The 14,694-nt window shown below is 21.6% G+C and overlaps 1 protein-coding gene across 1 annotated transcript; it reads right to left on the reverse strand.

The window, feature by feature from the left end:
• Positions 1-932: 932 nt before the first annotated feature.
• On the reverse strand, positions 933-13,364 carry PGSY75_1138400 (guanylyl cyclase; the record flags this gene model as incomplete). Its single annotated transcript, XM_018786503.1, has 1 exon — positions 933-13,364. One exon carries the CDS (start codon positions 13,362-13,364, stop codon positions 933-935), a length of 12,432 nt encoding a protein of 4,143 aa, XP_018641298.1.
• Positions 13,365-14,694: the final 1,330 nt, after the last annotated feature.

Below are 14,694 nucleotides of genomic sequence, written 5' to 3' on the forward strand. Positions count from 1 at the left end.
ATAGATACACAAAACTAATTAAGTCTTATATATAAACATAAATGTATATTAAAAATTTATATATATAATAATATTTTAATATGTTTATATATTTTATTTTTTTTATTTTTTATGTACCAATTTCATTTTGATTTAAGGTAGCGAGTACATCTGCTAAATGTTTAACTTTTTTATTTTCAACCTTTTTATTCATTTCTCCTTAGAAGTTGTAACATTTCTTATTTTGAATTGATTCTTTTAATATTTTTTTTGAAATAAGTAAAATATTTAATTAACAAGAATTATAAATGTATAAAGATATACATATATATATATATATATGTATGTTAAAAGAATGTTAGAAAAATATTTATGTGCATAAATATTTCATAAAATTTTAAACAAAAAAATAAATAAAATAATACGTATGTATTATATATATATTTATGGAGACATAATAGTAAAATGTATATAATATTTGTATGGGACAGCTATATATAATTATTTATTTATATTAAATATATATATATATATATATATATATATATATATATATATATAGAATAAATAAAATATTCAAAATTGTGTATATACCAAGAAAAAAAAAAAAAAAAAAAAAAAAAAAAGGGAAAAGAGCAAGTTATATATACTTTAAAAACATTTTATTTATAATCCACATATTTATATATATTTATATATTAAGGTTAAAAAAAAAAAATAATAAATAAATACATTATATATGGATTATATATTTTAATTAAATCCAGAATAAAATAGAATATGTTAATTAATAAAAAAAAAACATAAAAAAAAAAAAAATGTATAAAGTATAATATAATAAAGTAGAAATTAACTATACTTTTAAATCACACAACTTTAGCCATCTATGTGGGTAAATAAATTAACAATATAATAATATATATATATATATATATATATATATTTTTGTGTTTTTAACAATTTGACTGGGGATCGTTCACATTTATATAGAATAAATCATTTTTTTTCTTCTTCTTTTTTTCATCATACGAATGAATATTCTTAGAAGAGATACTTGAGTGTTTTTTCTTGGTAAATATATTTTTGACTAAATAATTTTGTGTGCTAAATTTTTTGTTAAGTAGATAGTTTTTATTTTGTAATAATTTAGAGTTGTTTGAGGATTCTACTTCTTTTTTATCTGTAATAATAAAACATTTGACATCTTTGTATATAACCCTTATTGTTGTATGTGGTTTAAAAATGAATCTATTTTTAAATTGTTGTAATAAGAAATTTTTAAGTGTTTCTGATACATTAATTTTACCAGGTATACCATTACTTTCCATTAAATTTCCTGTTAATACATCAATACCCCAAAGATCATATCTTAATCGCCCTGAACCAATAACACCACCTACACATGAACCATAATGTAATCCAATTCTCATATTTAAATTTGGAATATATAATTTTTCTCTTATTTCTTTAATAATTCTAATCATAGAGTAGGCCATTTCTAAAACACGTTCAGTACCATCTACTGGATCATAATCCTTATTATCTTCAGTAACAGGTTCACTAATAGCTACATAAGCATCACCAATAGTACATAATTTATATAATCCATATTTTGTACTATCATTATCAAATTTTGCAAATAACTTTTGTAACAATGTTAAAACTTCAGATGCATCCACACCATTTGCCCATGATGTAAATCCACAAATATCAGCAAAAAGAAATGTCAATCTATCATGTGTATATGCTAATTTTAATTTATCTTGTTGAAATTCTTCTAATACATGTTTTGGTAACATATCATTTAAAAGTTCTGTTGCTCTATTTTCTGTTTTCTTTGCACTTTCATTTGCATAAAAAGTTCGTCTATCTATTGATTCTTTACAATAGGTGGAAATTAAATTAAAAGCTACATACCAAGGTATTAATAACACAGTCGAATCTGTTGTTATTGTTTTTACAACACTGGTTGCTATAAAAGTTAATGACATAGTAATAAATAACAAATCTACTAAGATACACGTTTGGAATAACATTCCTGTGTTATGATGTAATATAACTAAATAAAAAAAAAATTCAATAGTATCATTTGTCATCCATATGGTATATGATGTTGTCTGATCTGTTTCTGATATAGCCCATAAATATGCTATTGAAAATACACAAGCTGCTGATATGAATAATAAATTTAAAAAGAATATCATCCATTTTATGTTTAATAAAGATGAGACTTCAGGCCGTGTTCTATAATGAAATAAAAGCCATAACACAAATCCAAAAAATGTATATACTGATCGAACTGACCAATAAGCAAAATAGTTTATATGTAATGTTTGTGTTGCTCTTTTATGATCAACAAATACTATAGATACAGTACTAGATATTAAAGTTTGCATAACAAATGTAACTAAAAATATAATTAAGGCTTGTTCAATTGAATTGATATTAGATTTGTTACTATAAAAATGTGCTCTATATTTTGCTTCTAAATTTTTATCACTAAATTTTAAGAATATCCATTCACTGTTTAAAGCAATTATTCTTTTAGATGATTTATCTTGTTCTCCTTTTTTATATGATTTATTATTTTCTTCTTTATTTATTTTACCGATAAATGGGAAAATATTCAATATATAAGAAAATAAATAAAAAAAATTAAATGATTTTTTATTTGAATGTATCTTACTTAATTCTTCTTTTTCTATATCCTTTTTAATATTTGCATCTTTTCTTATATTTTTCAAATAATTTTTTTTTATATTACTTAGCTTTTTATGATACATTACATGATATACATGATCATGATTATTACAATCATTTGGAGTACAATAATTTTCATTGCAATTTTCACACTTTTTTGAACACATTAATATGTTTTTGTAATCTTCTTCATTATGTTCAATTAGTTCTTTACTTACATCATATATATTATTATTTAGATTTGTCTTATTATGATGATTATTTAATAATAATTCATCATCTTCTTCAACCATTTGTCCGTTAGGGTAATCATTATTAGGATTTATAATATGTCCTTCGTTTAAATGTCCATATTCATAGCATCTCTTATTTGTATTTACACTTTTTATTTTTACTTTATTTTTGTATTCATTTGTTGGTTCATTTCTTATTACATTTTCATTCAAATAATATAATGAATCACTTACAGAAAGTTTATTCATTCCAATACGTAGATCTTTTATATCATCAAAATCTTTATGACTTTCAATATATGTATTAAAATTTGTTCCTGTATCATTATTAAGTCCATTATTTAAAAATGTCATATTATAAATATCTTTTTGTTTTAATTGATATCCCACAGCTGTTCCTATTTTGAGGTTTCTTAATTTTATAATTTCACAATAATGTGTATTCACATCTTTAATATATTCATTAGGTAAATCATTCAAAGATAAATCTTTAAGATTTACATAATAATTACTAGTATCTCCATCGATTGTATTAAATGTATTCATATTATTATTTATTATACCTTCATTTATATTACCATCATTATTTTGATTAATTTTATTTGAATAGAAACCAATAATATTTTGAGTCTTATCATAATTTAGATTATTACTTAAATCATCTTCATATAATTCTGATATAAAATGACCTTTTTGTTCTACATCGTCACGAAGAAATGGATAATTTAAACCAATCACTGATGTCAATAGGTAGGTTGTCATGATACCTTTTCCTTTGATTTCTGTTTCTTTCTTTTCATATATTAATGTTTTATCATCTTTAACTAAATTATACGTAGCTTCAGATATATGTATATAATCAGGTTTACCTGTGGTTTTCATTCTTGATGCTGTATTAACAGTATCACCAAAAAGGGCATATTGTGGTTTCTTTGAACCAACAACTCCTGCAATAATTCGTCCTGAATGTATACCTACTTTGACTCGTATACGTGTTGGTTTGTTATTATCATTATTAGTATTATCATTTTCATTTTCCTCTTTATTGAATGAGTCATTTACATTATGTGTATCATCATTAGTATCATCAAATGAATCATTTTTCTTTAACATCATTTTTGAATTTTCATATTTAATATGACTACTTACATGAAGAATGGACAAAGCAAAATCTATAGAATCATGTGCATCTTCTTGACCTTTCATTTGGTTATATATATGTTGATTAGTAGCATCATCGTCATCAAAAAATTCACCATCATCATCAGAAGTATTATTATTATTATTGTTATTGTTATTGTTGTTGTTGTTATTTTTATTCTTCCTCTTTTTACTATTATAATTATTATTATTTATATTATCATTATTATTATTACTATATGTATTATTTTCCAACTCGTCTTCGTCTTTTTCCCTTTTTACCAAACCACAAGCTGCCAAATATGTTTCAAAAACTGTTTCAATTTTTGTACAATTAAATTGTTCAGTGCATTTATCAAAACATAAAAATAATCTGTCTAATACTTCCACTAGGCGAGTAGGTTCAATACTGGCCACAATATTTTGAAAATCATATATATCACAAAAAATTATGGTGACAGTACTAATATCTTCTGCTTTTAATGAAATAGGGATACCTTCTTCATTTAATTCTGAATATATCATTTCGTCAACAACAAAAGGGGGTAACATTGTATTTAAAATTTCTCTTTGTTTTCTTCTTGATGATTCTACTGAATATTCCAATAAGAAATTTTTTCTTTGATTATACTCTAATCGATAACCGACAAAGCCAACAAAAACATCAACACCAATAAATAGGGGTATATAATGTGCTAACCCTTTTTTATCTAAAAAATGATCACCATTAAATCGTATAATGAATAAGCCTAAAAATATAATATTACATAAAACAGCATTGACAAAAGGTAATCTTAATATAACAAAAGTATATAATGGAAATAGAACTGCTTGAAATACTCCATCGATATGTGTTACGGAATAGCTAACCACATGATAAGTTATTATTAATATAACGACAGCACTAATAATTTTATTAAAATTTTCTATAAATATATTAGGGAAAAATGTTGTAACAGTAGCAGCTAATAAAACTAATTCTAATAAAAGTGATAAGAATAATATAAATAAATCAGTAGATGCATCTGATGGCATATTCCATAATTGGCTCAGAGATGATTCTAATTTCCAAACATATAAAAAGAATACTCCTAATAATAAAAATATAAAACGATACCAAGGTGTAAATGTTTTATAAAATTTATTTTTTTTATGTATTTGAAATCCTGATTCTAATTGCATATCTTTAAATGCCAATGTAAATCTATTAATTAAATGACTGACTTTAACTATTTCTTTTTGGGTATTTTCATTTTTCTTTTTATTATTAATTGAGCTATTTGAACTAGTATAGGAAAATTCCGAAAGTGAATCATTATCATAATATTCAGCTCTATTTTGAATTATATGATAATATTTTTTATTGACATCTAAAGCTTCAGGTATATTTTCCATACGTTCATTATTTTTAAAATATATATGTTCTTCATTTATTCTGAATCTTTTTCCAGGTGGTAATAAATCTACTAAAAATGTATTTTTCAATGGATTTAAACAGTTTTTCATATCAGCCATTATAGATTCATCTATTCTGGAATTAATTACTTTATAATCTTTTGTTACCTTAGAATTTGATGGTATGTTATAAAACATATGACTATCGTTAAAACTATACGTTGTATCATTTTCTGTGAATTCGTTTTTATAATCCATCATAGTACTATTAATTAAACTCCTATCATCACTTTTAAACCCATCTTTTTCATCATGGTGACTGGATATTTTATTGTCATATGATTTATTGTCAATATATTTTGCATCATTTATACATTCTCTTTTTCTTAAAGAAGTAATATTAGGATTGATTTCATAATCTTCTTCACTCTGTTTTATATAATCCGTTTCATTTTTATTTAACCTAATATTGTTTTGGCTCTTAATGGAGAGATTATTTTGATCAACTTGTGTATGACTAAATATATTATTACTATTATATTGAATATGGTTATCATTAAATTCGTTTTTGTTATGATCATTAGTATAATTATTATTATTATTATTATTATCATCATCATTTTTTATATTATTATTATTTGTAATTATGCTCTGATTTACATTCATGCTTGTAATTTTATTGTTTTTTTTTTTTTTTTTTTCATTCTTAAAGGAAACTAAATTTTCCTTCGCATGCACAACTTGCTCTGATAACACAACTTTTAATCCTTTATACTTTTGCTCTTCATCCATATGAATATTTGATTTACTATAAGAAGGATCCTTTTCAAATTTACAATTCTTTGACTTTAGCAAAGAATTAGAAAAAAAAGGTTCCTTCATAAATTGCTCATTGCATTTACTCTGATCCTGTCCAGATTTAAAAGAATGATGATCCATAGTATTTTGTCTTGCCACATTTGTATCATATTTCTTACTATAATTTCTTTTAAATTTATATTTTAGTTTTTTTCCAAATTTTCTCAATTTTATAAATTTATTTTTACCAGATATGGAGAAAATGTATTTATTTTTATTATGTTTTTCTTGATATTGTTCAAATAACCAATGATTTACAACATTATATATATTTGGAAATAATATAGATTTTGTAAAATTAATAAACATATATGAAATAATACACGTACTAAACCATAATATTAATAGTACATATAAAGGAGCCCACAAAAATGTTTGTCTGAAAACTTCTCTTATATATTCATTTGATAAATATGCAAAACATATAAAAAGAATAGATGGAAAAAACACAAATAAAAAGCAACCGAAACATGTTATAAGTATAGATGGAGACCATAAGGATCCTTCTAAAAATAATCGTAATATTGAAATCAATAGACATCCTATAAAACATATACTGCCAAATGTATTAATTGTAATAACTTCACCATTATTCAAATGAGAATTTTCTTTAAGTGCTGCATATGCAAAAAAGTATATAATCATTGAATAAAATATGGCTTCAAAAATCCATGGTAAGAATTTAAAACAATTCATATTATATTTTCTTCTACTTAAGGCATAAAATAATGGTATATTATATAAAATATCATAATTTAAATTATGTTGTAAAAACATATAATATATTATAGGTATAAAAACCCAAAATATACTAAAAAAGGTATATAATAATTCTGGATAAATTTTTACACAACTCCAAGAAGCATAAGCTTGATAAAAAAAAATTGGTAATATAAGAAGTATGTTTTTAAAAAAATTCCAATATAATATAATACTAATAGTATATAAATGTTTTGATCCATATATAAATAATAATTTCCTTAAATAACAAAATTTCTTTATACAATAATCGGAATATCCAGCAGATATAATACAATCTGATGTCATTATACTTACACCTATATTCGCTTCTTGTATCATTGCTATATCATTTGCACCATCTCCTATAGCTAATGTATTTGGAGTTGGATATAATCTATTTTTTATTAACTGTACTAAAAAAGCTTTTTGTTTCGCTGTAATTCGACAAGCTATAACAACATCACATGTACAAGCCATATTTAAAAAGTGTGTTTGTAAATCAGTATGATTTAAGAAGGTTTGTAAATTTCGACCATTAACTAATAAACATAAATTTTCATATGGTTTTTTTTCTTCTTTCTCCAATTGAAATAATTCATATAATGCCATACCTTCTCTTTTTAATTTTTTCGTATTAGTATTTTCTAACATAGCATGAAATATTTTCGTATGTTTATTTAAAAATTTACATAAAAATGAAACATGTAATGAATATTCAACATTATCACCAGTTAACATCCATATTCGTATACCTGATTGATTTAATATATCAATTGTCTTTGGTACTTTTTCTTGTAAACCATTTTTTACACCTGTTATTCCTAAATATATTAAATCCTTTTCAAATTCCTCTGCAACCTTTTCTAATCTTTCTTGTTTATTATATATAGATGAACAAGCATCATTATACATTCTTTTATATCTAATAGTTTCTTCTTCACTTAAATACCTAAATGCAAAAATCATAGATCTTAATCCTTTCACAGAAAATTTACGTAATTGTTTTTCTAATCTTCGATAACGTTCTTTATATTTATTACTATCACCATTATTTGTATCATAACAATCTTCTTTGTCTTCATATGCATATGAGTATTTTTCATTTTCCATTGCATCTATATTATTATAATCATAATGATAATTATAATAATAATTACTATTATTATTACTATTATTATTACTATTATGGTTACTATTATTTTTATCATTTTTGTTTATGTTGTTGTTATTACTATCTAGGGTATATTCACCAAATAAAACCTTTGGTCTGTTATTCTTAAAATTTTTCAAACTGAGCGATTTACTTTTTTGGAATTCTTCTATATTAATATCATTAGTTCTTAATTCATTATAATCTTCCCGTTTTTGTTTATATTTCTGTACGTTTTTATTTCTTCTCTTTCTTGACATTTTTCTATCTAAAAATTTACTATATTTTAAATTTAGTAAGGATAAAATAGATGAATCCGAACCTTTTACATATAATATTGATCCAGATTCCATTGAGTCAGGTTTTACAACAATAGACATTTTCCCTCTTCTATTTGTAAATTCATTGACACCTATAATGGACCATTTATTAAATGAACCATCAATCTCAATACACATGGTATTTTTATTTCTTAATACTAATCTATATCCTAAAAAACTTGAACTATATATAAGGCATTCTTCGTCTAATGAACTCGATTGATATTTTATAGCATCCAAATATATATGTGATTCAAAGTTGTTATTATTACTACTCATATGACTCATATGAATACTGTTATTATTATTATTAATATATTTATTATTACTATCTATATGTTTCATGTATTTATATTTTTCTAATTCATTATAAGGGAGTTCCATATTTTTATCTGCTATTCGTGAATCTGTTCTTTCTTCGAATCCTAAATCACTCTTTCCACTTGCAAATGATACAATTTCTGAATTTTTCTTTTTTTTTTTACTAAAAGCCGACTCTTCGTTGGGATATGTTTCTTCATCATATCTATTACTTATAAGATTATTTATAGGTATTAATTTTTCTTTTGATATTTGCTTAAAAGAAACAGCACTATGTCTTTTATTAAATGATCTGTTAATTTTTTCACTATTATTATTATTAAAATAATAATTCTTAAAATCATTACTTTTATCCTGGTTATTATAAATTATACTATTTGATTTAAAATCTTTTATCCTTGAGAATATATTTCTATTGTTACTTCCTTTCATATATAATAACCTTTTCCATCTGCTCGTTTCTTTTTTTTCAAGTCCTTTATATATATCTGATCCTTTATAAGTTACAGAACTTTTTTTTCTCTTTCGATAACTTTTATCAAGGAATATTTTTGATTTTATTTTATTTCTTAAATAACTATTTTTATTTTTCAAGTTATTATTCCTATATGTATAATCGTGTAAGGTTCTTTGATTAGAAAATATTTTTCTATTATTGCTGCATGTTTGGCTTCTTTTCATTCTATATTTTTTGTTATCCATATATTCATGCATGTCTCCACAATGACTTACATTATTAAAAAGTGTTTTTTCTCTTTTTCTTTTTGCTTCATCTTGGTTAGCATAATAATCTGTGGATGATTCGAAAATCATATCATTTCTATTCTTCATATAATCATTAGAAAACTGTTTGTTATTATTATTGTTATTATTATTGTTAAAATTATTGTTAAAATTATTGTTAAAATTATTGTTGTTGTTGTTTATATTGTATCTGTCCATATTATTAGAAATTCCTTTGGAACTTCTAGAATTCGTATATGTTAAATGTTTATTTCTTATATAATCAAATTGTATAAATGGAGTAACAGCATGACATAAAGTCATACATTTAAAAAATTCATCAATGTAATATCCTCTCCAACTTTGAGAATTTAAATCATTATATATTTTTGTATCATTAAAATCACACCTTACCTTAACAGAACTGGAATTCATATTTAATCTAAAACTTTTGGGTCTGGGGGAATTTTGTTTCATCAAAAATTTTTGATAATTCCTATCAAAAAAATATTGATTCTTTATTGATTCTTGTGTATATCTATTATCTTCCCATTCACCATTTTGATTTTGTTGTATATTTTTAGCTTGTTTGTTTGTTTGTTTTTGTTTCTGTTTTTTGTTTTCAAAATTTTCATCTTTTAAACTATTATAATAATTTTGTTCTGTATAATGAGAATAGGTTTTAGTACTATCCATATCATTATTTATATCTACATTATCATAATTTGAGGAGCTATAATACATCATTTGTGATACATTTTCATCTTCAGTTTCTGATGAACATGTAGATGATAAAGAAGAAGATAAAATAGACGAATTTTGAAAGGATTGATATTTATTATATGAATTCAAATTAATATAACTTGATTTTTTTGCTTTACTATTCCATGAAGAGCTTGATTTGTATTTTAAATTATTTATTTTTTGATCATTATTATTATTTAATATATCCGATGTGTTGATTATAAAATTCTTTTTATTACTTTTCGAATTTGTATGATTATTTGCGTTATTTTTTTTTATGTTTGCTTCATTCCCATTATTATATTCATCATAATATATATCATTGTTTGCATCATACATATTATTTTGTGTATTAAGTGTATCATTCTGGTTATTATATATATTACTTTCACCACTTTGTTTAATATAATCATTATTAATATTATTATTATTATTGTTGCTGTTATTTTCACTATCACTTTTTCTGTTGTTACCATTGTTTTTATCGGATGTATGTTCATAATTATCCCTAAGGTAATTATTTCCTTCGTCAGATATTAATTCAGTGGGATCATCAAGTGTTAGATCATTTTTTGAACTCACATTATTTGAAAAATCCATAAGAAATGAAATTTTCTTTATAGATGCTTCAGAAGAAAACTTCTTCTTAAATATATTTTTATCATAAGAACTAAGTTTATTATCTTTATTAGATTTAGCGACATTATATATTTTTTTTTTATTTTTACATTTGGAGCCATATGTTTTTCCTGCTATAGAACACATATTAAATGTCATATTATTGTTTGTTAATGTTCCTGTTTTATCTGTAAATATAAAATCTACATTTCCTAAATCTCCATGCATATTTGAATTTAAACATAATCCCCAACCATATTCATCATTATCATTTTCATTATATTTTTCACTATTGTAATGATTTATATTTAATTGTTTACTTCTTCTAAAAACTCTTTTAGATACATCTTCTGAGATGTTTGTTTTTTTTTTTTTAAAAAAGGGAAAAATTTTTTGAACAAGATTTTTTTTTTTTCTTCGATTTATGTCATTACTATTTATTAATATTCCTTTTTGATTAGATTTACTTCTACTATTTAATGATATATGTTTATTGTTATATATATCCTCTTTTGTAGTTCCTTTAGTTATACATCCATTGGTTCTAAAATTATGATTACTAAATTCACTTTGTAAATTATTCTCATTTTTATTATCATAATTATTATTATTTAATGAATGAACCTCATTTTGTTCCTCACTTTTTTGAAGATAATCATTCTGTATGTATTTATTATTTGATAAATCTTCAGACACACAAACATTTTTGGAATTATTTACATTTGGATATTCTTCTTGACAAATATTATCATTATTATTATTATTATTATCAACTAACATTTGGGAATCCCCATTATAGTTTGTTGGCTGAAAAATGTTTATGAACGATTTTGAAAATGTAGTTTGTTTATTTTTATCTGAACGTATACTACCCCCTACAGAACCTTTATTATAAATATTATTAGACTTTGATTTAGAATTAATTCTACTTTTAATACTATAAAAGTATTCTTTTAGAGATTTTAGTTTATCAAATGTACCTAAAAAGCTTTTTCTAAAATCAGATACTCTTTCAGTATTTGTAGAGGAATATCTATTGTTGGTAAAATTTTTACTACGGTTATTTAAAAAATAAGTATATTTTTTAAAAAAGGTAAGAGATTTATCCATTTTAAAATCACCTAATTCATTATCCATATCATCCATAACAGATTGTTCTGATGTTTCATCATTTTCGAATGTACTTATATGATTATCATTTTCAATTAGAATACTTTGCAATATAGAAATCAAATCTACTGATATTAATATACTAATAGGTATAATATTAGAATATAATAATGTGTATTTAACTATAGATTCACATATATTATCTTTAACAGTAATTAAAAAAAAGTGAGAACCATTTCTAAATTTATCATCTTCAGTCCATTTGAACAAAACGGATATAAATACACATATAAATGTAAATATTAAACCGATAATTGTATAAGAATTTAATTCTTTATTTACATATCCTAATTTGTGTTTATTATTAGATATATTTTTCATAATTTTTGTATCATTACCTGTATATAATATAACACCAAATATATATTCTGTATTTTTAATATGAGAACCTTTAAATATAACATTATTAATAGATAAAGAAGTAGCACGAGGATGTGCATCTAATTTTAAAGAACCATTAAATGATTCCATATTACTATTAGGTTTTTCACAAACTATTCTTCCTCTAATATTACTTATTCCATAAATAGATATTTCATTTCTTGTTTCATTTACACAATATTTTTTATTTAAATTAGTTTCTCCGTTAAGTAATGAACTTTCAATATATACAACTCCTTCTGAATTATTACAACTTAATAAAAGAATATCTGCAGGAACTTGTTCATTTTCTATTAATCTAATTATACTACCAACTGATAAATCCATCCATCTTACAGCTTTTAATTGTGAATTTGGTCCATCTAACATATGACATAATCTATTATTTATTTGATAATCTATTTTAGATCTTCTAGAATCTTCATATATATTTTTTATAATAGACACACATATAAAAAACAAAAGTAAGAAAAAAGAAGAATGTTTGGAATAATACATATAACTACTCAAATTTTGATATTGTGGGATAAATTCTAATAAAGAAATTAATAAAAACCATATATTTGGTAATCTCAAAAATTGTTCATATAATCCTTTAAATATAAATGAATATTTCCCATAATTTTTTGATGATATTTTATTTGAAGGAAAACTAATTAATTCATCAGTTTCTGTTGGATTTATTTGAATTTTTCGAAAATCCCATAAAGGTTGATTATTTGTATCTTTATATAATTTTTTTTTTTTTTCCATCCATGCTGCTTCAGCAGTTGTAAAATCATGATTATTATTTTCATTTAATTTTTTCATATTATTACCAAATATTTTTCCTGAATATTTTACTTTATATCGTACATTAGATTCGTTGTAATTCTTTTTACTATCTGACATTTTTTTTTTTTTTTAGACCTTAATTGATAGATAAAGAAACCATAATTAAAAACAAACACAAAAAAGCTACACACATATATATTTACTAATACATATTATTCATATGTCTATACAAATATGCAATTTTTTCCCCTATAGCATAACATAAAAGCATAAAACTTTTACAAGGGAAATATTAACAAAAGAAAAAAAAATAAAATAAAAATAATAAATAAATAAAAATAATAAATAAATAAAAATAATAAATAAATAAAGAATAATATAAAAACATAAAATTATTATGAAAAGTCCAAATATGTAAATATACCAAACTATACAAAAGCACAAATAACCAAGAATTAGTACATTTACAATTATATAAAAGTATATTTATATATTGTCTGCATATAAAGTCAGTATATTCAAAAGAATAATTATAAAATTTTAAGAGGATCAAAATGAAATAGGTATATATAAATATATGAAAATATAAAAATATATATATATGTATGTATTTTTATTAAAACAATTAAAGAAATCATTCTTACATATATATTTATGGCACTTTAAAAAATTGCAAACAAATAAATAAATATATATATATATATATATATATATATTTTATATGAATTTTTACTAAAAAATATATATTACCTACTATAAATATAAATTTATATATTATTTGTTTAATATTTTTATAAGTCTATTCGGAAATTATATGTTAATAAAATACTTGTATAAATATGTGTATATTTCTAATTTTTTACCTTGGGAAAATATTAAAAAAAAAAAAAAAGTAATATATATATATATATATATATATAATGAAGCATATCACTTCTTTTAAAATGTATATTTATATATATGTAATATAAAATAGAATTATTTTGGACATACTAAAAATAAAAATATAATAAATAAAAGGTATTATATTAAAAAATATATATAATATCAAAATACAAAAATGATAAATATATAATATATATATATATTTTTTTTTATTATGCATGTATAAAATTTATTACTTTACTTTACTTTTTTTTGTAAGAAATATATTATATGTATATTTTTAAATCAGACACTCTAATATATTCAAAATTATATTAACCCATTAATTATTTTATTTCAAAAAAAAAAAAAAAAAAAAAAAAAAAAAAAAAAAAAAAAAAAAAAAATTTTTAAAAAAAAATTTAAATAAAAAAAAAAAATTTAAAATATTTTTAATGAAAAAATAATATTAATATAAAAAAATAAAAATTATAAATTTATTTATTTTTTTTAATAAATATATAATATTAAAAATAATAATAAATTTATTTTTTATAATAATTAAAAAAATAAAAAAAAATTA

This window comes from Plasmodium gaboni, chromosome 11 (genome assembly GCF_001602025.1).
Source record: "Plasmodium gaboni strain SY75 chromosome 11, whole genome shotgun sequence".
Lineage (NCBI taxonomy): Eukaryota > Apicomplexa > Aconoidasida > Haemosporida > Plasmodiidae > Plasmodium > Plasmodium gaboni.